This window comes from Podarcis tiliguerta (genome assembly GCF_965153285.1).
Source record: "Podarcis tiliguerta genome assembly, chromosome: 2".
NCBI classification, from domain to species: domain Eukaryota; kingdom Metazoa; phylum Chordata; class Lepidosauria; order Squamata; family Lacertidae; genus Podarcis; species Podarcis tiliguerta.
In genome coordinates this window covers 68,443,154-68,465,083 of record NC_139535.1, presented here as the reverse complement: position 1 = coordinate 68,465,083, position 21,930 = coordinate 68,443,154, and the positions used below count along the sequence as shown (strand labels likewise).

Sequence of the window (21,930 nt, the reverse complement as noted above, 5' to 3'; positions counted from 1 at the left end):
TGTGATGTAGGCCAGAGTCTACAAGACACTTGACTGTGGAAGAGATTAAGACCTGTTGCTCTAGACCTAGAAAAAATAAAGAAACGTGGAAGTTGTGTTGTTATGATTTGAACATTTTAAAAGCAATGTTGGTGAAATATAAGATTACTAGAATTTTATGACTGCTCTGGTTTTAATACAAGGACATTGTATCAACATTTTTTTTTAAAAAAAGAAATATTTCATTATGCTGATATCATTAACTATCCACACTTTAAACTAGCTTGCAGTTGAACAGCCTAAATTTGAAATTATAGAAATGATAAATGTGAATTAGAGCCCTAAGTACTCTTTCCTTTGTAGTAAAAGAGTAATACAGCATATTAACATTTTTGAACTTTGTAGACAATAGTCTATTAATTATAAGTAATTGTTGGAGCTTGATGTTTTTAGTCTGGCTCTTTATGTGTAAGGTTCACTAGTTAATATTGCTAATTTGCTTTGTTCATGCAGTTAAATCTAATTGTAGCTGTTGTGAGTAAGATTGAAACCAAACTACAAGGAAGACTGGGTTATAAAATACTTTCAGTTTGAGAAATTTGGGTTTTGTTTTGTTTTGTTTTAAATACTGACTTGTTTTTGTGAGGCTGCAAATGTATCCCCATACACCTCTCTTTCTGGCAACAGAATGGTTAAAGGTTAATTTTTTTAAGTTGTGTGTCATTTAGCATGTGCATTTCACTAACAGTGACATATTTTCTTCATATCCCTGAATTTAAAGTTAACTTGGGTACATGTTTCCTTTCTTTCTCAATACCATATTACTTCTCTGTGTTCTTCAAGGTGTGGTTACTGGACAATCAATACCATCTAATTATTTTGGTCTGTGATTTTTAGTAGTTAGCGGCTCATTCAAGGTGCTTGTCTCAAAGTTGTGCTGTTTATTACAAAAAATACACATGGTGAAGGGATTTGTGTTGACTACTAAATGTTTGATATCAGGCAGCCTACAGAATACATTTGAATGTGTGTATCTATCCATGGTGAGATGGGAGTAAAGAGACCCATTGTCTCCTTTGCCATTTTTGTTTACATCAGGTTAAAATGGTTTTCTTTCAGGAGGCCTTTGCATTATGGGTGCTGTTTTCTGCTCTCTTGTATTTTAATCTATGTTTTAATTTTTTTCGGTTTCATGCTTCATTAATTATTTTTGTAAGCAGCTTTGTGATACATAGTAAAAAGTGTGGTATAAATTTCTTAAATAATAATACATGAAACACGACGGAAGGAGGGCAGAATGACCTGTCTGTCTGATCTTGTTCCTCCTTCAGCCACCTTACATTTAAAAATGCCACTTAAGATATCTATAGCACTGCTCTAGTATAGGCTTTTAGCCATGTTATATATGGATTGGCCTGGGCAACGGGGGCAGTTATAGAAGGGCTGAATTCACCCCCAGCTATAAGATTGACCAGTGCTGATTTTGACTAACGGTCACTAGAAAGAAAGAAAAACTGAAATCTTACTTGCTTCTTCTATCCTTTAAAAATATTCATAGGAGTGGAAGAAGCTGAAAGAAGGGAAAGTAGTCATTTATGTTTTTAGTCTTGTTTTTTAAAAGTACATGCATGATGGAAAGAGGTAGATACAGTCTACTGAAATACTAAGTAAGAGGAGTGCAGCTTAAACTACCCGAAAGGCATGTGAGTAGAGATTATAATAATAAATGAGTTTCAGTTATTAAGAGGATTTTTAAAATTATCTATTTATCTTTGTTGCTTGAGCTTTACTACTTTTAAAAATCTGATTGGTTTCTAAATGTGCAAAAACCAGTTTTCAAACTGTTTCTTCTAGCATAAGAAGCTTTTAGAGCCTTTCTCATTTTGCTCCCAGAACCATATAAATCCTAATGAATGTGACGTCTTGGGAATTCCTAAGAAAGCATCCTGAAAACCTCCGTAAATGGAGATTTCGCCTTTTGGTCCTTTGAACAGTTATTTAGCAGAACCAGGAAAGACCCTTATATGTTCTGGTTGAGAGACATGTAGAGGCACTGCTTGTCATGGCCACTTTGTTTGGTGAATGGTAGCGTTAGAAGGAAAATCTGGTTAGGGTTTTACAGAGAATCATTTGTGCATTTCTGGAATGATAAATATAATGGGTGATATCCAATGGTGCCAATTCACAAGCGGAACATATTTCTGCAGGAACAGTGTGACTTCCCTTCTCCTCCTCCTCCTCCTACAGCTCCCTGCATGCCCCCCAGGTCTGCTCTAGAGAGCTGAGGAACCCTCCAGTACATTGGAGGGCACTAAGGCTGCAGGGGAGGACAAGAGAAAGAGGAAATTCACTGGTGCAGTGTTGGACATTTCCTAATGACTACGCTGTTGGATTCCTTAACTGCAAGTTTTGTTTCTGTACAGAAGGGGTGAGGAACCTCTGGCCCATATGCCATATGTGATATCAAATGTGGGCCCAGGTATCAATGTGGTGTCAGAGGAAAACAATTGGAACCTTAAAGTGAGTTCCCTCTTGTGCCTTTGCTGGAACAAGACATGCTCCAGGATCTTCAAGTAGTTTGCATTGAAACCACAGCTCAAATGGGAGACTTTAAGCAGTGGTGTTAGTTGAAACTGCTTCCTGCTCCTAAATCAAGCCCCTTTGAAAGCGCACTGGGAGCACATATTCAGAGGGGCTCACCTTTGACTGCCAGATGGGTAGCCCCACCCACAGCTCAGATTTAGCGGGGGGGGGGTACAGCAGATACTGATCTAGACCGCTGGGGGAAACAGTTTGCCACCCTTGCTGTATAGGATGTCAATATGATATAAAAATGTTCTTCTGTTTTAGAAAAGAGATGTTTCTAATATACTATTTATACTGCACATCTGAAATGAGGCTTCTTTTGAGCTTTCTAAAGGAAAGGACACTTTCACAGGAGTAGAATAAATTGCATTTTAATAAACAAGTAACCAGTAATTGCTGAATCTTGAATATTTTTGTCATGAATATGGAGTTTGTGGAATATTCCATCTTCTAGTAAGAAACAATATGATTCAATATGATTGAAGAGCTAGATATAATTTATATTGGTTTTAGTAATAAACAATAGAGGGAGCCTCATCGGTTAATTAAACTTTGTTTTACTGGTGGCAATTAATAAAAGTGAACAGTACTGTTAGTATATTCATGACAAAATGAATTTTGGTGAAATCAGTAAGCATTAGCCATTGTGGATGGCAGATGAAATGGTTCCCAAGTTAATTTTATTTTCAGTGCAAAATAAAGACTGACTGCATTATTCTGTAGGTAAATTTCAAATATATGTTATCATAAAGGACATTCAGCTGACCCAAAAGTTTAATTGTAGAAGGAGTGTATTTTAAAATAAACTTCTGCATCATGTTTTTGTTCCTTACACAGACCAGCAAAGAAGATAAATTATCTAGCCGTATCCAAAGTATGCTTGGAAACTATGATGAAATGAAGGATTTTATAGGTGACCGGTCCCTCCAGAAGCTTGTTGAAATTCCTAAACCAACAGTACCATCAACAACAGATGAAAAATCAAACCAAAGTTTCTTTGGTGATCCGAGGCACAGTACTGGCTCTCATCAGAGCAGCAAATGGACGCCTGTAGGTCCAGCACCTAGCACTTCTTCCCAGTCGCAGAAGCGTTCCATAGGTTTACAGAGTGGACATGGTGGCCAGCGCAACAGTGGCAATAACACTAGCAGTAGTGGGCAAAGGCACGACCGTGACTCGTATAGCAGTAGTGGGAGCAGCAGTAGCCGTAAAAAAGCCCAGCATGGATCTGAACATTCAAAGTCCCGTTCTTCCAGCCCTGGAAAACCACCTGCTGTTTCTTCTCTGAACTCCAGTCATTCCAGGTCTCATGGAAATGATCATCACAGCAAGGAACATCAGCGCTCCAAATCTCCGCGAGACCCTGATGCCAACTGGGACTCACCCTCCCGTGTCCCTTCCTTTTCTAGTGGTAGTCAGGCTTTCCCTCCTTCGCTTATGTCTAAATCTAACACAATGTTGCAGAAACCTACTGCCTATGTAAGGCCTATGGATGGTCAGGAGTCCATGGAACCAAAGCTATCTTCTGAACACTACAGTAGCCAGACACACAGCAACAATATGAATGAACTGAAACCTGGTAAAGCACATCTAACAAAGCTGAAAATTCCGTCTCAGCCGCTTGACGTAAGTTGCCTTAAAAAATTTAAAATAAAATAAAGCTCATTTGTGCTTGTTCCATGGATTAGAGAGACTGCTTAGAAAAATACTTTTATTGACATCTGAGTTGTATGTAAGGAACACACCTAACTAAAATGCAGTAATTTCTTTTAATTTTAATTTCTTTGACAATTGAAGGATTTACAGCTTTCTGATCTGCCATGATTCTGATAACTGGGCATTTATGCTGGTCTGGCCCGGCACATGTTTTTGCTTGGGTGTTTCAGCTTTAAATAAACACTAATGTGACATTATTATTATTTTATTTACAACTCAGTTGAGCATCTGCTTAGTCATAGTGGAAGATAAAATTGTGCTAAATATTAACTTTTAATAATGGTGTTTTATTAACAAGCGTATAGCAGCCTTATCTACTTCCCAGTCACAAATGACTGGTTGGAATTCATTGCTTCATGAATGGATTTGCACAACAGGACTTTCCCTTCCTTTCCTTCCTCTTCAAGCCCCGCCCCCTCCGGTACCTAAAACTGTTCTGGAGGGTTTCCAAGCTTTGAGGGAAGTCCAGGAGACTGCAGGGGCAAATGAAGTCCCATTGCACAAGCAAAAGTCCATTCTGCTCAAACAGAGACTGTATTGGATACAAACATTCTACTTGGTCATACTCAGAGCAGAATAATTGAAAACAATCTAATTGAACTAAAAAGTAAAGGTAAAGGGACCCCAGACCATTAGGTCCAGTCGTGGCTGACTCTGGGGTTGCGGCGCTCATCTTGCTTTTTTGGCCGAGGGAGCCGGCGTACATCTTCCGGGTCATATGGCCAGCATGACTAAGCCACTTCTGGTGAACCAGAGCAGCGCACGGAAACGCCGTTTACCTTCCCGCCGGAGCGGTACCTATTTATCTACTTGCACTTTGACGTGCTTTCGAACTGCTAGGTTGGCAGGAGCAGGGACCAAGCAATGGGAGCTCACCCCATCGTGGGGATTCGAACCGCCGAACTTCTGATCGGCAAGTCCTAGGCTCTGTGGTTTAACCCACAGTGCCACCCGTGTCCCCTAATTGAACTATTACAGGTTAATTTGAATAGATTGATTTCAGTGGGTCAACTGTGAATACAACTGACTTGGACATAACACTCCGTTTGAAAAGAAAAAGTGAGAGAATGTGTACTGTCATTGTTCTGCAATGTCTTGCACTTTAAAATATAATTAAGATGCCATCTGCTATTTAATTTCAAGTATGAAACAGTATTCATATGGGCATTTAATTCTTCATAGATTACTATTTCCTTTTTCTTTTTTTGTGCTGGATCTGACAGTACAAAAAGAAATGGATATGAGAAACTGGGTTCTACCTTCTTCTTTGGCGATCACTCGTAGCTGAGTAAGATTGTCTTCCATAAACACGGTTTTAACAATGAGTACGTAAGTGAAGCATTCATGAAGCAGGATCGTTAAAATTATATTGCTTAGATTATCATTTTTCTCAGAAATTAAAAAGTTAATAATAGTTTCCCTCCGCTGCATACATTTTAGGAAACTTTGATGAGAAATACAAAGGTGTGAACAAGTTATGAAAAGATGTTTGCAGAGTCTCTTTTCATCTGCAGTATGAAAGCTGCTCTTTGTACCTTAATACTGAATTTGAATCCCACTTTAAGTAATTTTATAATAATTGAATTTTCTAGAAGTTTTATAACATTGAAGTACAGATATGCCAGTTAAATTCTGATCATCCATTTGTAGGCATCAGCATCCAGTGACATGAGCAGTGTGGATGAAATTCTAAAAGTAAGTTGTTCTCTTATTCTGGCTTTTGAGATTTTCTTGGTTAAATGTGTTGAATTTTTTGAAAAAATCCAAAATCAGTTGCCCCTGTATATTGCTTAACATTTCATTAAAAATCGATTATCCTTTTTTTCTCTTCTGTGTACCATTGGTATCCACCAGTTTGTTCTCTATTTTTAATAATACTTTCAGATTATTTTCCTAAAGTCTTCCTTTGGTAAAGTCTTAAAATATTTTAAAAGAATATTTTCCTGTATATTCAAATCAGTATGTTTTGTATTGCATTTTCTCTTCAGAAATTAAATAAAAAGGTAATTTAACCCCCCCCCCCTTGATTGAATATGCATAGTGGAAAAGCATATCAATATATTAAATTAGCAATAAAACTGATGGATTAAATAAATAGATGTTTTGTTTTCCTTGGAAGGTTTCCTTAAGTCAATCAAATAATCTTTGTGTATCCTGCATGAAAATGACATTGACGTAATTCTGAAAGACTAATCACAGTCAGTCTTGAAAGAAGATTATGTTGTAACTTCCTCTCCACTTATTCCTTCCATTTCTCTCTGGTAAACCTAAAGCTTTTAGGTTATTTGGTAAATATAGCAGTTTCATTTAAGACTCTTAATACAAATGAAGTAGAATCCCATGGGTGTTACTATTCTGAAGAATGACAAATACCAGCAGGACAGTGAAGGAGACAATTCATTCTCTCCTTTGAAGCCCCCCCATTTTTTGGGGGGTGGGGTGATGACGAGTGACGACTGTCATGGTTAGATGGGACCAAGGGAGAATGCAAGGAACGATTGCTAAAAATGTCTCCATCTCTTTTTTCCTGACGGATGCCTTTTGTCAGTAGAACAACATCCATTGGATTCCACCCATAGTTGGTTCAATTTATCCCTGCTCACAAGGCTAACAATTATTTTTTAATTCTCTGATCACAAAGTTTTGTTGGGATTGGTCATTGATAGCGTTGTAGTAAAGCAAATACTTTGGCTTGTGCAAGGACACCCCCCCCCCCCCATTTCTCTTTTCCCCTGCAGCCCTGTAAAATCCACTCCGGAGCATTTGGGGAACCTTCCGGTCAATCAGTAGGGGACAGGAGACTGCAGGGGGCATGAGAAGAGTAAATCTTATTACATGAGTTGGCATCCTTTCCCATTATTTTAATTTAAAACACTTGTAACCTGTGCTTTTGGTTTGAATTAAGTTAAAGGTATAATGGTTTCTGGAATCTTTGGTTTGTGTTCCGAACAGGAGATGACCCATATTTGGCCACCGCCATTGACAGCTATTCACACACCTTGCAAAACTGAACCTTCAAAGTTTCCATTCCCAACAAAGGTCAGTGGATAACAGAAAGATCATGATTGCACATGGCAGTTGGCTGATTCTAAGATAAGGAAGCTACCTTTTGTGGATCAAGATTTTAATTATAATTATTACAGCATTGTTCACTCTTTGTTTTTATTGGCCTCATGTTATATTGTTTGCTTGAAACTTCTGCTTTGGCTTTATTTTTCCTTAACTCTGTTTGCCTTTCATATTGAACTTATTATAATTGTGTCCTGTTCTTTCATCTAGAACAAATTTACATACCCTTTTTAACAGGCATGTTATTTCATGCATTCAGAACATTAGGTCATATGAATTGTTCAAATTCTCTTCCTGTCAGGAAGCTCCAGCTATGCTGTTTCCATACACAATACTTTGTGTTCTTTTAGACATCTTAAAATCTGGTGCAGCCACTTCAACAATAGTGACCCTGGGTTGATTTGTGAGGTTTATCAACAGCAATTTGTATTGAGCAGGTGACTTGAGTTGATGCTTAAGAAAACCCTTTTCTTGGGTAAACTCTTGTCTCCTACGAATACCCCAGTAGCTGTCTACAGTATATGCATATTGGAGGCTAGAAATGTACAGAAATTATCAAACAAGAGGACTTTAAATTTATCCAAAGAAGGCTTTCTTTAAAATGCTCCTGTTTTGTAGCATTTATTTTTTAAAAAGTTGCCGTGCTATTTGCTTTCATTTTTATTCAGTTCAAATATTAGTTCGTGGAGTGATCTCTCCATGTTAAGAGAGATCATGTTGTGGGAAAACTCTAATATCCTTTGCTTGAAAGACTTTCTGACAACTCATCAAAAGATTATAGCATGTATTTTTTTCAGTATCATGTTTTAACGTATCCTGAAGAGACAAACATGATACAGTTGTATCATTCTTGGCACATGGTTTCTGGTGGTGCCTAGGGCAAAGGTTTATTACTTACATAAATATGTTATTTCATAAACCTAGTGTTTGTTGGTCCTTAATAGACTCTGTTATTCAACTTCAATTTTTCATATAACTACATGAAGCGCTGGCAGTAGTGAATTTCTCAGAGTCATCTTAGACGGTTACCAATGGCAATAGCTTAGTTTTATGATTGCATTCTTTCTGCTGTTCTTGAAAAGGAAAGTCCTAGGCTCATTGGTTCCATGTAATCAAGCATAAACACAGTATATAGTACCTACATGATTATGTTGGCTATTTGCAGTTTAGAAGCGCTGCAGAGAGCTTGCTGGGGAGACCATGCATTAAAAAGAGACTCAAAAAGTACTTAAACAAGGTTTTAATAACAATAACAAAAACTCCATTTACACTAAATACATCAACAACAAACCAGACCCAACCACCAACCCATCCCCCAGGGTAATGGGAGAGCTAGGTGCTGCTCCTTATATACGACACCCAATTGCTGACACAGCTTAATCAATACAACTCAGCAGCACCTGCTATGTTTCACAGCTGTAAAGCTGGGTCTCGTTATTTTACTCTGGCCCTTGCTCTGGCCCCTTAAAGACATACACATCAGGTGGAACAATGATGAACCTTTACATTTAAAGAAACCATTCAACAGATTATGACAAATATGAATCACCTCCAGGCATGGAAACGTTTGTAGAGAGACTATTTAGAAGAAAGTGTGTGTTGTATTACTTTATTTCTTTCATGCCATTTACTTACCATACTTGATTAACATAGGCATCTGTTGGAACACACAAGACTAGTACATGTTTGTTGGCTATTTTTAAGTACATTTTAATGTATATTTTTAATTCAAAGAACTCAGGATGAATAATAGTTATTCAGTAGAACAACCATAACAAAGTAACAAAAAGCACAGCATTTTTTTGCATCTTTCAGCTGAACATATGTTACCAATCAGTTACCAAAAGTCTATGCCAGCAGCCAGGGTTTGAGCTGATGTCTAAGTGACAGAAGCATAGAAGCTGAATTGGAAAGGGCAGGGAGTTCTAAAGCTGGGGTGCACAGCAGAAAAGGCCTGCCCCCATGATGATGGTAGAATGCTGAAGAGATCCTTTGTGGAAAAGTAATTGAGCAGGAAAGTGCACTCCACACCACTGTTGACACTTGGGACCCAAGTGGTAAAGTGTAATAAAGGAATACCCTAGAAGCAGGACCTGCTCTTTTGAAGAGGCCTGCAACACCTAATCCAAAAACACATAATTCCTAGGCCTCAGAACTGTCCAATCATAGCATCTTCATCTTACCTGGATTCAGTTTATTACAGTTGCCTTGAGTGCCTCACCCAGCAGCTTCATATATATGTTAGATACCACTTAGGATATAAGGAAACCCTGCAGGACTGCATGGACCAACTTCCTTGGACTCAGGCAGAAGTCCCATCCCTCCAAACCACCTTCTGGAATAAACCCTGTGGGTTGGAGTGAAAACACTCTGACATTGTGTCTCCTACTCTGCCCCACGTATTCAGTGGTATCCGAATTTGTTGCAGTTTGTGGCAGAGGGTTCCAGTGGCCTTTCATCTGAACTGGATTTCAGCTGTCTAGTCACTAGTCAGAACAACAATGCTGGACAACTCTTGGAAAATGTAATTGAGAAAGCAAATCAATTCTTCTTTGTTTCCTTCATATAAATTGTGCCTGTAATTTGTATTTGGCCATTCTGGGACTCACACAGTGTCGGGCTTAAGCTGGTATGGATGAGGTCTTCTTACTCCCCACTAGAAGCTGACAAATCAGACTTAGATAACTCACCACCATCTTGGTACACTCTGGACTGTACCACCTCTTCTTTGGTAATGGCACTTGCACATCTCCACACTGCAGTTTACTCATCCTTAGGAGAACATCAAATATTGGGAGATGGGATAGGCTGGTGTTGCAGCGTTAGCTCTCCAGATGTTCCTCTGATTATCTCCTGCTGCTCCTTCACGTCTGGCTGCAGCTGACCTCTGTAGAGAATCCCTAGGCCCAGGACTGATGTGGATGCCCAGTGTAGATATTTATCTTACATGCAATAGTTGTAAATTGTCATATGTAGTTGTAAATTGGCATTATATAAATGTTAGCTTGTATAAATGACTGTATGGCATGAGTCATGTAGCACAAAAGTGGTAACCTCAGAATTTAGAAGTGGAAGCTTGATCCAGGAGAATCCCTAGCCTAATGTGCAAAGTAGGCATTTCCTTTTTCCTTTCCGATAGTCAACTATCATCACTTTAAATTTTATTCATATTCAGTGGGTTGCACTTAAAAACGTGTTTGGGGGACACCACTGTGTGTGTTCATTAAAAGAAAAAAAGGATGAGAAACTTTACCATGCGATCAGTGCCTTAAACCATAGGAAAGAAGGCATCAGCTTTTAGGATTCTCTTGGCTCTAAAGTCTGGGGAAGATTCAGATAGGCTTGGATAACACTTCAAAGGAATTGTTGTAGTTTTTTCTAAAATTTAAATAATCAAGCACAAGCACAACTAAAGCACTTCCTCTTTTAGTAGTCTCTGTTAAACAGATAAGTAACCTTTTTGTATTTTTACAGGAAGCTCAGCAATCTAATTTTGGCACTGGAGAACAAAGTAAGTGTGTGTTTGTATTATGTACTGAATTATTTCTCTGGTTTTTTTTTAAAAAAAGAATTTACAGTAAAATTCTCTTTTGGATGCTTTACTTGAATAAAAGTTCTATTGATAGTTTTTCTGGTCTTGTGGCTAGGATGCCTGGCCCAATAAAAGACCTGAATCAGAATGGTGTGTTCTCATTTTATCTATTTTTGTGTGTGTTCTTACTGTATTAGGAAGGTTTGATTTGAGAATTAGTGCTTGCTATTTTTGTTCCCTTTGAAAGTTGTAGCACATTTTGAGAAATCTTTGCCATTACGCTCTGAATGCTTTCATAACTCCTGTTTGTGAGAATTAAGGAAGTTCAGCTGGTTAAGGCACCCTGGAGAATGAGCTTAAAGTAATCTCTAGGTGAGAAGGATAAGTAACAGAACAGCTTCACTTCTAGCTTACTTGTGTTTCCCTTATTGGGACATAACTCAGAGCAGTCCTTGCCTGTCTCTGTAGCTTGTGTGAGACTGTGCCAATTTCTATTATTCTCTGCCCTTGGAGTGCTTCCATTCTTTAAACAAAGGCCGTTCTTTTTAAGAACTGGCTTTCTCCAAAATAATAATTATGACTAGGAATGCAGTCACTGTGAATGAAACGGGACTGCACCATTTAATTCACAACATCTGACTTAATGTCTTCTGTAACTAGGATAACTAATTGATTAAGTTGTAAAAGCATAAGTAGTTATTCATATACTGTGACTCCATTTAGATGGCACACAGCTGATTGTCAAACCATTAGTTTGGCATTTGGGCACACGTCTGTAAGCTTGCAAACTACTTCCCCTCCTTCCTCACAGGGTTCTAGAGTATGAGATAATTGTTGCTTTATTACATGTGAATGACATCTGAATCAGACAGATTGGTTATTTCTAAGATTAACTGGCCTTTATACCAGCAGTTAGAATGGCAGATGATCAATATTTGATTATTTCCATTTTCGAGCACCAGTTTCAAGTCTTGCCTCTCTTGCTGCTCTTCTTGTTTTATTAGAAGAATTTTATTGGAAAAGTGAACTTGAAAAGGTCACTGGGCCCCAACCTAGTATTTGTATCTTGCATCAGAACCTCCAACAAATGTGTGCATTGTTTCCTGATCCATAACAAGTGCATCTTGTTTCTCCTCCCTCTCAAAAAGCACCACTCTGTTTATATGGTCTGTTGTCAGTTGCTTCCATCTTCTTAAGTGATTCCTGAAAATGGTAGGCCGTCTTCTGGTGGCAACACAGTTGCTGCATTGACCAGTGAATTGCTAACATTGTCCAATTCTTCAAACCATTGCATGACTCAACATCCCGAAAGTGTAAACATTTTCTCATTGAGATAGCAAAGAAGCTCAAAACAAGTTACATTAGGCTGCAGTCCTAACCCTGTTTCCCTAGAAATAAACCCCATTGATTAAAATAGGATTTACTTCTGAAAAGACATTGTTAGGCTTGTGATGATAGTTTCTAGGTCTGAAGCATGTGATATTTTAACTTTAGGAAACATGATAGGATGAGGTATTTTGAAATGTTGCGTATTACTTTTGCCTTTGAGAACAAAAGGTTCATTGCTCACCTTCTGCAAGCAGGGGTGATAATGAAACTGCTGCTAAGATAACAGCATTACTAGCCAAATCATTAAGTAGCTGTGTGAAATAATAAACAGCACATTTTTGTCTGGAACAATATCTACTTTATGTTAAGGGAAGAACTTGTTTATATTTGTAAAACAAACAAGTCAAACTATTGAATCACTTCCAAGTCTGTGAATTCAGTAGTTGATTTACTGTTAGTCTTTCACGCTCCTTTTTTTAAGAAACCAGGTAAAGACATAGCTGTACATAGTACAGTAGTAAGTTTAGCATGTAAGTCAGAAAAGAAAGGGCTACTGAATGCAGTGGGTTAGCCCACTTTTGCAGTCTGCATCTGAGTCATGCTTGCCTCCATATATATCATTTGGGTGATGCATATGTTTTTGTAACTTAGTGTTCAGCAATTATTTTATCTTTCTCACCTCCAGAAAGATACAATTCTTCATCAAAAACATCTAATGTCCACCAGTCTAAATCGTAAGTATGCCCTATAATTTTCTCAGCAATATTTACAGTAATATTCTGAAAATATATATGATGGAAATGGCCATATTGATTCATAGAGAAGGAACTGCTAAGGACAGAAAATCTATATAGTTGCATAGTACATCTCTTTACTTTTAATATGCTCACTTTCAATATATGTTTATGAGTGATGGGATTTCTTAATCAGGTTAGTAATTCAACATGAAATCTTGAGTGGTGCTTCTTGATTATTTACTGCACAAGGACATCACTTTCACTTGAACTTTATATACCCAGGTGCACTTAATTCTCAGTACTTCACAGCCATAAAAGAACGTGGTTTACACTTGATGAAGGGGGACTATTATGGTCAAGGCTACACAATTTTTGCCTAGCTTGAGTAGCAAAGCCTAACTTTGTGATCTCCAGGCCCTCCCCATCTGTCCTTTGTTCATAACATTGCTTTGTTCAATGTCAAAGACCATCTCCTTCAATCCAGCTTCAGATTTGGAGCTGGAGAATAGCCCAGAGGTTGTTCCCATAAGAATAGCCTGCTGGCCCAGGCCAATGGCTCATCTAATCCAGTTATGGCTAACCAGAAGCCTGTGGGAAACAAGCAGGATCTGAACACAAGAACACTCCCCCTCCTATGGTTTCCAACAGCTGGTATTCAGAAGCATTACTGCGTCGAGCTATGGAGGAAGAGCATAGATGGCATATTGAGTAGTCCCACAATTGCACTGGGATTCGAAAACAGTTAGATCACCTTGGCAGCCCAGAACAATTGTGCAGTCAGTCTCTCCCCAATTTTGCTCCAAACCTGAAGCTGAGGGAGAACATAGAATTGATTGGGCACTGGGCTGTTGAGATATACTAAGGACTTTGGTATCCCAGCACCAAAAGGATAACCCCAGTCTTCTTCTGAAAGATCACCTCAATTTTTGTCTTGTGCTTCTAAGCTTGAGGACAAACCCCAGTTCCTCTCTAGTTCTAAGCTGGGACCTCTATTGTCACGTTTGCTCAGAGGGTGATGAAAAGCGTGTTGAGCAGAATGGCAGACCCCCTAACTGACCTTCAGAAGTATTGAGAGTTAGCACACCTCCCTTCCCTGAATTTATTCAGCAACCTAACTTGGGAAATAATGTCTAATAGTTAGTTTTTCTTGGTAATACTATCCATGTACCCAGCACTATGGGTAAGAGGGCAAGTCCTTGCTCAAGGAGCTTACAATCTAGAAAAATCCTGTATTCGAAATAAACATAGAGATGGCATATTTGGTCTTAATAAAACTGACCTCATTTCCTTGCAACGGCAACTGCAAATTCATTTCATTAAATAATAAGCAATCAGCATTTTTGGAGAGACTCACCTGGAGTGCCCAACTTTCTCCTAGTGCCCCCTTGGTAATCCCACTGCCCTTTAGGGGGCAGTACTGTCCAGTTTGGGAACCATTACCATAGATGAACATCATTCAGCTGCATGAATAGTCCTAAACTAGATATAGCAAGCTAACATTGCCAAGCAATTTTTGTTTTACTCCAGAACTACCCAGAAGGTATTGAATAATTTTAACCTTATTTCTGTTCCCCCCCCAGGTGTGAATCAAACCAGACAAAGTAAGATGCTATGTTTGTTACTGATGTCAAGTGTTGCTTTTAAATTCTTGCTAATGCAAGAAGTGTTTTATTCATATTTTGTTATATGCAGAATGTTAATTCACAGCCAAGCTCTTGGAGAGTTCATAGTAAAGCATGAAAGAGTTCAAGTTAATATCCTTGAATTATGTTTTAAAAATATAGCAGTGATTCTTAAGCAAATGGTAAAATAAAAATGACTTACCATTAATTTATGCCAGAATTTATGAAGCCTACTCTGTATTTAGTTTCCCTGTCTCCTACCTTTTTGGTGTTGTGTGGTCATGCAGTCTATGCTCTTAAAAGTTTAGTCTTAGCTTTTTTCAAAGTACATTTTGTCTGTGATGTACTGGCCTTTGCACTTGATGACTGCATTTTCAGTATAGTATTAATGGGTGGTGGTGCTTGCAGCAGCATTGCACCGGTGCCTATGAGTTCCCTAACCTTGTTAATTGGGATAGGATTCTGCTTAATTCAGGCCCACAGCGTTCCCCTTCCTCTCTGCCTATATGTGACTTGCATGGTGCCCCACTCAGTGTTCCTGCAGTGATTCAATGTCTTGTGTGTTTTCCTTGTTCCATCAGGACAACTATGCTACTTAATATAAAAGCTCTTCTGAGCCTATTTGCTCATTGCATTTTGTCACCCACCACAAGGATGTTAAGTGTCTTAATTTCTTCTGTTGTCCTTGTAATGGTGTAAGCACTTCAGGATTTTCAGTATGCTTCTTCAACCGAGTGTCAGTTCATTATGTAAAGGGAGGAAAATTAATGGCAATCATCACAAATTAGGTTAAATTGTTAGGATAGTATGGTATTATTTGGTAAAAAAACACACACCAAACCTTTCCTTTTTCTGTTTGTTCCTAGCGTTCTTATAAATGACTTGAAAATCAGCAGCAGCGAAGACAGTGATGTCGAGCAGGTTATTTTTCTGTTTTTTTAAAAAAATTCTGTCCTGCCTTTCTACCAAGCTACACAGGGGAGCTGACAGCACCATCAAAATAAATTAATACAAAGCACAACATTTAAAAAGGCAAAAACTAAAAATGAATAGAAACAAGCAACTAATACACTGTTTTAAAATAGTGTGGGAATTTGAACCCTGGGCTCTCAGTTCCTGGTCCAACTACATCATGCTGGCTCTCAGTTTTGAGAGTGTAGGAAGGGCTGGCTGGGCTGCTTTGCAAGTGAAAGGGAGAAAAATACTTGCAAATGAACATGTCAATTGACATTCAAAACCTGTCAAACAACATTTGAAATAGTATAACCCTGCTAGGATGGCTGATGGATCTCATATTATGTTTGTCCATAGGTTGCTTGTAAACTTTGGCCAATTATGCAATATTTTCCCTAGTTTCCATTCTTATAGATGGATAATGTTCATGTCAGTGAAAGGCAGCAAAATATATTTTTCCAGTACCCTTGTTGAGTGTGTTATACCTGTTACAAGGACAGTAATTCTAGTTTGGATCTTTTATTTCAATTATAGGATTCTGATAAGACTGTGCCAAGAGGTACACCTGGAAGGTAAATATTGGTTGATACACCTGGCATTATAAAGCTATGTTGAACTGGTAGTACTATAACAATTTAACTGTGGGGAATTAAGATACCTGCTTAAAGCAAGAGCCAATTAGGATTTCATCTTCAATTGAATTGCCGTGGGTCTTCAACTGGTTGGGTTAAACATTAAAATATTTCTTAATAGTCTTATGCATAAACTATTTTATCCATAGTTTGAAAGTAACTATGGATAAAATCCTATAGCTTCCTTTGATTTTTGTTCTACCTTTCCCCCCAGTAATTCTGAACCTTCCCAGCATACAAGTGAAGGAGCCGATAATTCTAGAGATGACTCAAGCAGCCATAGCGGATCTGAGAGCAGTTCTGGTTCCGACTCTGAAAGTGAAAGTAGTTCAAGTGACAGTGAGGCAAATGAGCCATCCCAGAGTGCGTCTCCTGAGGTATGATTTTTTTCCCTCCCTTGCATGTGGTCTTCATATTTCCCATATGTGTCTATACACAGCAGTAATGTGAGAAAAGGGGGAATATGAATGTTAGAGACTATGCACTGTTTATACCCAGCTTATTAATGTTCATTGATCTTCTTTCATTTTAGAAGCAATAATATCCAAGAATTAAGGTGGAACAGGACTTCCTATGTGCTCAGAAGTATACATAGAAACACAATCCAGCATGGCCTCTGAGCTTCTGGGACTTGTGGAATGCTTAGTGCATTGTCTATAGGGAGATCATCTGAGTTCACACTGAACGCCTGTTCTTGTTTCCACCTTGCTGGCCTATCATAATGAAGCAAATCACCATTGTTTTCCGTGAGCAGTTTCTTGCTTCTGTCCTTGGGAATGGGACAAAAAGGGGCCAAGTGGACCAGAAGTTAGGCAGGCTGTGAATCATTTAATAAAAATTAAAAATGATGATGATGATTTAGTCTGCAGTCAAGACATGGAATATTACATTGACAGTTTGGAGAGAAATGTAAAGCAAAGGGCTCATGCCTAGCAGCTTAAAACTATATTGGAGAGGGGGATTAGTGTTGGGGAGCATGTGTGCCATGCGGTTTAAAAATTCCCTTCACTGACATATGCAGGTTTGTTTCAGGCAGAAGGAGATGAAAATATGAATTTCCCCTTTCCCACTCTCTAGGCACCACTACCACCTATAGAGCAATAAAACTGTCAGCCAGCCAGAACATGGCTTCTGCTCTATGCTGGCCTCCATAGTATTCCTATTTAAGGCTCCTGCTAATGTGGTTCCCAGGCAGTGGGTATCCTTTTAACATTTTGCTGCAGGGCCTACTTGTTTGTTTTACAGTTAACTAAGTCAGCCATGCAGCTTGACAGTAATCTGCTGCTCCGAGCAGGGGAGCAATTGATCCCAGATGAGTAGATAAGTGGCCCGCTGCCCCCGCTGCAACTTGATGAAGAAAACCTAGCACCTTGTGGCAGCCCCCCTCTCCTGTTGTGACATGGCTAGGCTGGAGAGAGTACATACTTAAATCAGCAGTTTCCTCAATTTTCTATAGCAACAGAGGAGTAAGCTGCATAATGGATGGAATAAAATGTTTATTATTTATTCTTTGGTTTAGCTTGTTAGCCACTCGGGAAATGGAGGGAATGTAGGTATTGACTTTTAAGATTCCCGTTTTCTTTCTTTAGCCGGAACCACCTCCAACGAACAAGTGGCAGCTGGACAACTGGCTGAACAAGGTGAATCCGCATAAAGTATCACCAGCTTCTTCTGTGGACAGTAACATCCCATCAACACAAGGCTACAAAAATGAGGGTAGAGATCAGAGCACAGGGGGTGGATATGCAGATCAGAGTGGATCTAAAGAATCAATTTCTTCCACTCCTGGGAGAGATTCAAAAACCAGCCAGAAAGGATCAGAGAGCAATCGGGGCAGACAAAAGTCACCTGCTCAGAGTGACAGCATGACCCAAAGGAGGACTGTAGGTAAAAAACAGCCCAAAAAGACAGACAAACCATCTGTGGAAGAGCCCAGAGGGGGGCTGAAAATAGAAAGTGAAACTCCAGTAGAAATGACAACAAATATACCCTCTAACAGACACAAGGCAGCCACAAAAGGCTCTAGAAAGCCCAACATAAAGAAGGAGCCCAAATCTTCACCTCGGCCTACAACCGAGAAAAAGAAGTGCAAGGTTGCAAACAAGTCCTCCCAGAAATCCAAGGAATTCATAGAAACAGATACCTCATCCTCTGATTCTGATGAGAATGAGAGCTTGCCTCCTTCATCACAAACCCCCAAATATTCTGAGAGCAATAGGACTCCTGTTAAACCCTCCATGGAGGAGGATGACAGCTTTTTACGGCAACGAATGTTCTCTCCTATGGAAGAGAAGGAACTCCTTTCACCACTCAGTGATCCTGATGAAAGGTATCCCCTTATTGTGAAGATTGACTTGAGCCTCTTAACCAGAATACCAGGGAAGCCTTACAAAGACACAGACCCATCAAAAGTTGAGAGGAAGAATGTGTCCGAGAAGCATCCAAGGGAGCCCCAGAAAACATCCTCCGACAAAGGTTCCACCAAGGGCAAGCGGAAGCATAAGTTATGTCAGGTCAGTTTTCAGTATGTCGTTTTAGTGTCATCTAAATGGAGGGTTAAGGGAGTAGTCTTTCAAAACCTAGTGTCCTCTGTGCAATCGAAGATGTGTAGAAAAATGTAATGAACTGATTTAGCATTTTTAATTTTAGTTTTAAGGTCACTTCCATGAAGAAAAGAAAAAAGTTAAACAAAAGAATAAGAAAATATTATAGTTCAGTTGCGATATTTGCATATTGCTGTAAACTAGCAGTAGGTGTAACTCATACCCCAACCAGCATGGCCAGTAGTCAGGATTGATTGGAACTGAAGTCCAGCAATATCTGGCTTTCCCTGTTGTTTAACCATAATTAAAAGTTTGCCAGGAGCATGCATATGGCTTCTGCTTTGTTCTTTTTAGTGGGCGCTACAAACCATAGTCCTTGGCTTAGTGTTTCATCTTGTGAAGCCAAGCTTTGTTCTTGATTTACTATGATCTCCTTGTTTGGATGTAATACTGAGGAAATGATCCAAACCACTAAATATTGTTTACTATAGTATGCAAACTGGGCCATTGCAATGTGATTTTTGCATTTAAGTTCACCTCAAATTTCTGTGGTTGGTTATAAATGTTGCCAGTAGTGCTTCAGTCAGTAAGTAGTCTGACTAAAATGTATTTGCTTGATCTTTAATGTGAATGGAGCAAGATCTCCATTAGCCAATAATCTATGTGCTAAACTGGAAGCTAATCGGTTTAGAAGGTAGTGAAATATGGCAAACTACACCCCACACATAGTTTATAGATACATGCTGAGAAGATTTAATTGTTACATGTAGTCCTGCGTTGGTAAGAAAATGGGCTTGTGTGATCTTATCCATTTCTTGCATTATAGAGTTTTGCAACTTTATGGCATCATGCCAGTAGATGCCCTGTTTACATAGATAAAAGTGTCCGCCTGAAAGTTACGCAAGGGAGCCTTAATCACACTTGTAGGCTCAGTTTGAAAATTTCTTTGGTGATTCTTCTTTTGTGAATGTTTAGCAGACACAAGATAAGACTTCGGAAGTTTGTCAGTGTGCAGTGGCTATAGTAAAGCAGCTACACAACCAATGAGTTTGTGGCGTCTTAGGAAAGTTATACATGTTAAAAACTATGCTGAATTTGGAACAAATACATGGCCATCTGTTTGGAATTAATGGCATGCATTTCAACCATTCCCTCTTGATAGTTGATCCACAGCTAAGCTAGCTATTGTTCCGAGGGCTCAAAGTGTCTTAAAAGTTGGGAAGGAAAAAGCAGCACAGTAAGGATTGAGAGGCTTGGGTGAAATCCAGTGGCATCTGTCCAACAGTAGAGCAGGCACTGTTGGCAGAATAAGTTCCAGATTCTCCTTCCCTACATCTTCTGCATGCCTCCATAATCTTCTCCAGGGGGTTGGGGGATCCTGTGGAGCAAATTGGGAGGGACCTGGAGGAAGGCTGCAGGAGGAATGGGAAGTCCCGCCAAATAAGTGAATGACCACTGTGCAGTGATCTCTATGGTCAGTGTAAGAAACTCAGGTGTATTAGCTAGGCACCAAATGGTGTCTTAAACCTAGCTTGCTGTCACCACAATGGAATGTCTATTCGCCAGGGGGGTTGGACTAGATGGCTCTAGGGGTCCCTTTCAATGCTACGATTCTATGATCTCAACTGCATTGCTTGACTAGAGCCTGTCCTTACAACAATTCACTTGACCCAATATTGCAAGAAGGAGAAACACACACATTAAAAATGGAAATGATATTAACTGTGAACTAAGACAGATGTTTTTAAACTGTGGTCGCCAACCTGGTGCCCAGGAATATCCTTGTAGGCGTAATTGGACCCATGCCAGTAGCAAAACACACCTGGGGAATATTGAACACTGGCTATTGCCAGTTGTTTGTTCTGATTGTCTTCCAACATTTTAAATACACTTAGTTCTTTTGCCTTTAATTTTAAAAGTGGGGCAAAATGTTAACTGAATGAGTGCGCAAAGTGTTCACACACCACTTCTCATGTATATGAATTCTAACAGTGAATTTTTTCCCATTTTTCTTGTGTAAAAGGCTTCATTAAATAATTCTAGTTATTCTTGTTGTGACTGTGTTGGTGGGGCACACTAAATTTAAACTGGATCAGTTGTGTCACAGCTGTTGCCAAAATCCTCTCAGCAACTATATGCACAATCTTGCATTAAAGGGTAATTAGGATTAATAAGATCTTTATAGAGTGTTTAAGGCATGTCTCAAAAATTCTCCAAATCAGGAATTTACGAACTGACTGGCATCATTCCTTTCTGTTAGTCATTTGTGAAGCCCAGTCTAACAGCAATACTATTATATGTTTGTATTTTTAAAAGCCATGTTTTATCACAAAATGACGTTAATAGACACATCATATGTCAGAGTAATAAGCCAAGGTATAAACAAAGGAGGCAAGAGAACATTGCTGCATTCCAGTTCAAACACTTCCTAACTTCCAACTGTTCCTCACTACAAAAGATTCTTCATAGTCTTCTAAGACTACATGGGACTAAGCACCATTGCAGGCCAGAAACAGCAAGAGAGAGAAAGATGTTGAAATCATCAAGCTCAGCCCCGAAGGGATCGCCGCTATCTCCCAATACTTTATGATGTGGCCATCTTCCTATATCTCTACACCTTAATAATTTGTTGCAAACAACAGTAATTCAGACAACAGTAATTTTTAAAGGGGGAGGGGGACTAGAACTAGTGTCACATAACCAGCCTGCCAAGCCTTTTTTCACTGGCCCACCAGATACCCTCCACTTTTTTGCGGTGGTGGTGGTTACAAAACAGAACATATATGCTGCAGTGTTCCCAGGAACTCTTCTTTCTGCTGTCTCCCTGTATTCTGTCTTTGCCAGTGTTTCCAGAGCCCTCAACTCACATTGGACCGATTCTTGGCTAGCATTCCCTTTGCCTTCAGGGAGTACTCAGCTTTCATTGCCCATGCTCGGAGGTGACTGGGAATTACCAGAGGTTCCACCAGTCTCCTACAAGTTTCATGAACAGCAAACAGCAGAGATCTTAAGAGTAATTTAAATCAATTAAGAGCCAGTGGGGCAAGTTAGGTCAGATAGCAAATTAGCAGGCACATCCCTCTTACGGTGGCTGTGTTTGCATGACCAAATCCTGGGTTAATAAGTCAGGACATGTATGAGCTTAGTGCATTGGCAAATTCTCTCTTTTCTTGCCTCTTGACTCTTCCTTCAGACAAGCAGTTAATCATAGTTTTCAATTTTATGTGAACT

General features: G+C 39.2%; 1 protein-coding gene across 5 annotated transcripts in view; it reads left to right on the top strand.

The window, feature by feature from the left end:
• The window catches only part of AFF4 (ALF transcription elongation factor 4), a gene marked incomplete at its 5' end in the record, with an annotated part of 52,145 nt that overhangs the window by 13,800 nt on the left and 16,415 nt on the right, over positions 1-21,930 (top strand). For all 5 annotated transcript variants that reach the window (XM_083427053.1, XM_083427051.1, XM_083427050.1 and 2 more), the window contains 10 exons: positions 3,403-4,191; positions 5,932-5,976; positions 7,234-7,320; positions 10,825-10,861; positions 12,897-12,945; positions 14,529-14,549; positions 15,437-15,491; positions 16,059-16,096; positions 16,371-16,533; positions 17,746-18,669. In XM_083427053.1, coding sequence (XP_083283179.1) covers positions 3,403-4,191; positions 5,932-5,976; positions 7,234-7,320; positions 10,825-10,861; positions 12,897-12,945; positions 14,529-14,549; positions 15,437-15,491; positions 16,059-16,096; positions 16,371-16,533; positions 17,746-18,669 — 2,208 coding nt within the window. The remainder of the gene's footprint in view (positions 1-3,402; positions 4,192-5,931; positions 5,977-7,233; positions 7,321-10,824; positions 10,862-12,896; positions 12,946-14,528; positions 14,550-15,436; positions 15,492-16,058; positions 16,097-16,370; positions 16,534-17,745; positions 18,670-21,930) is intronic.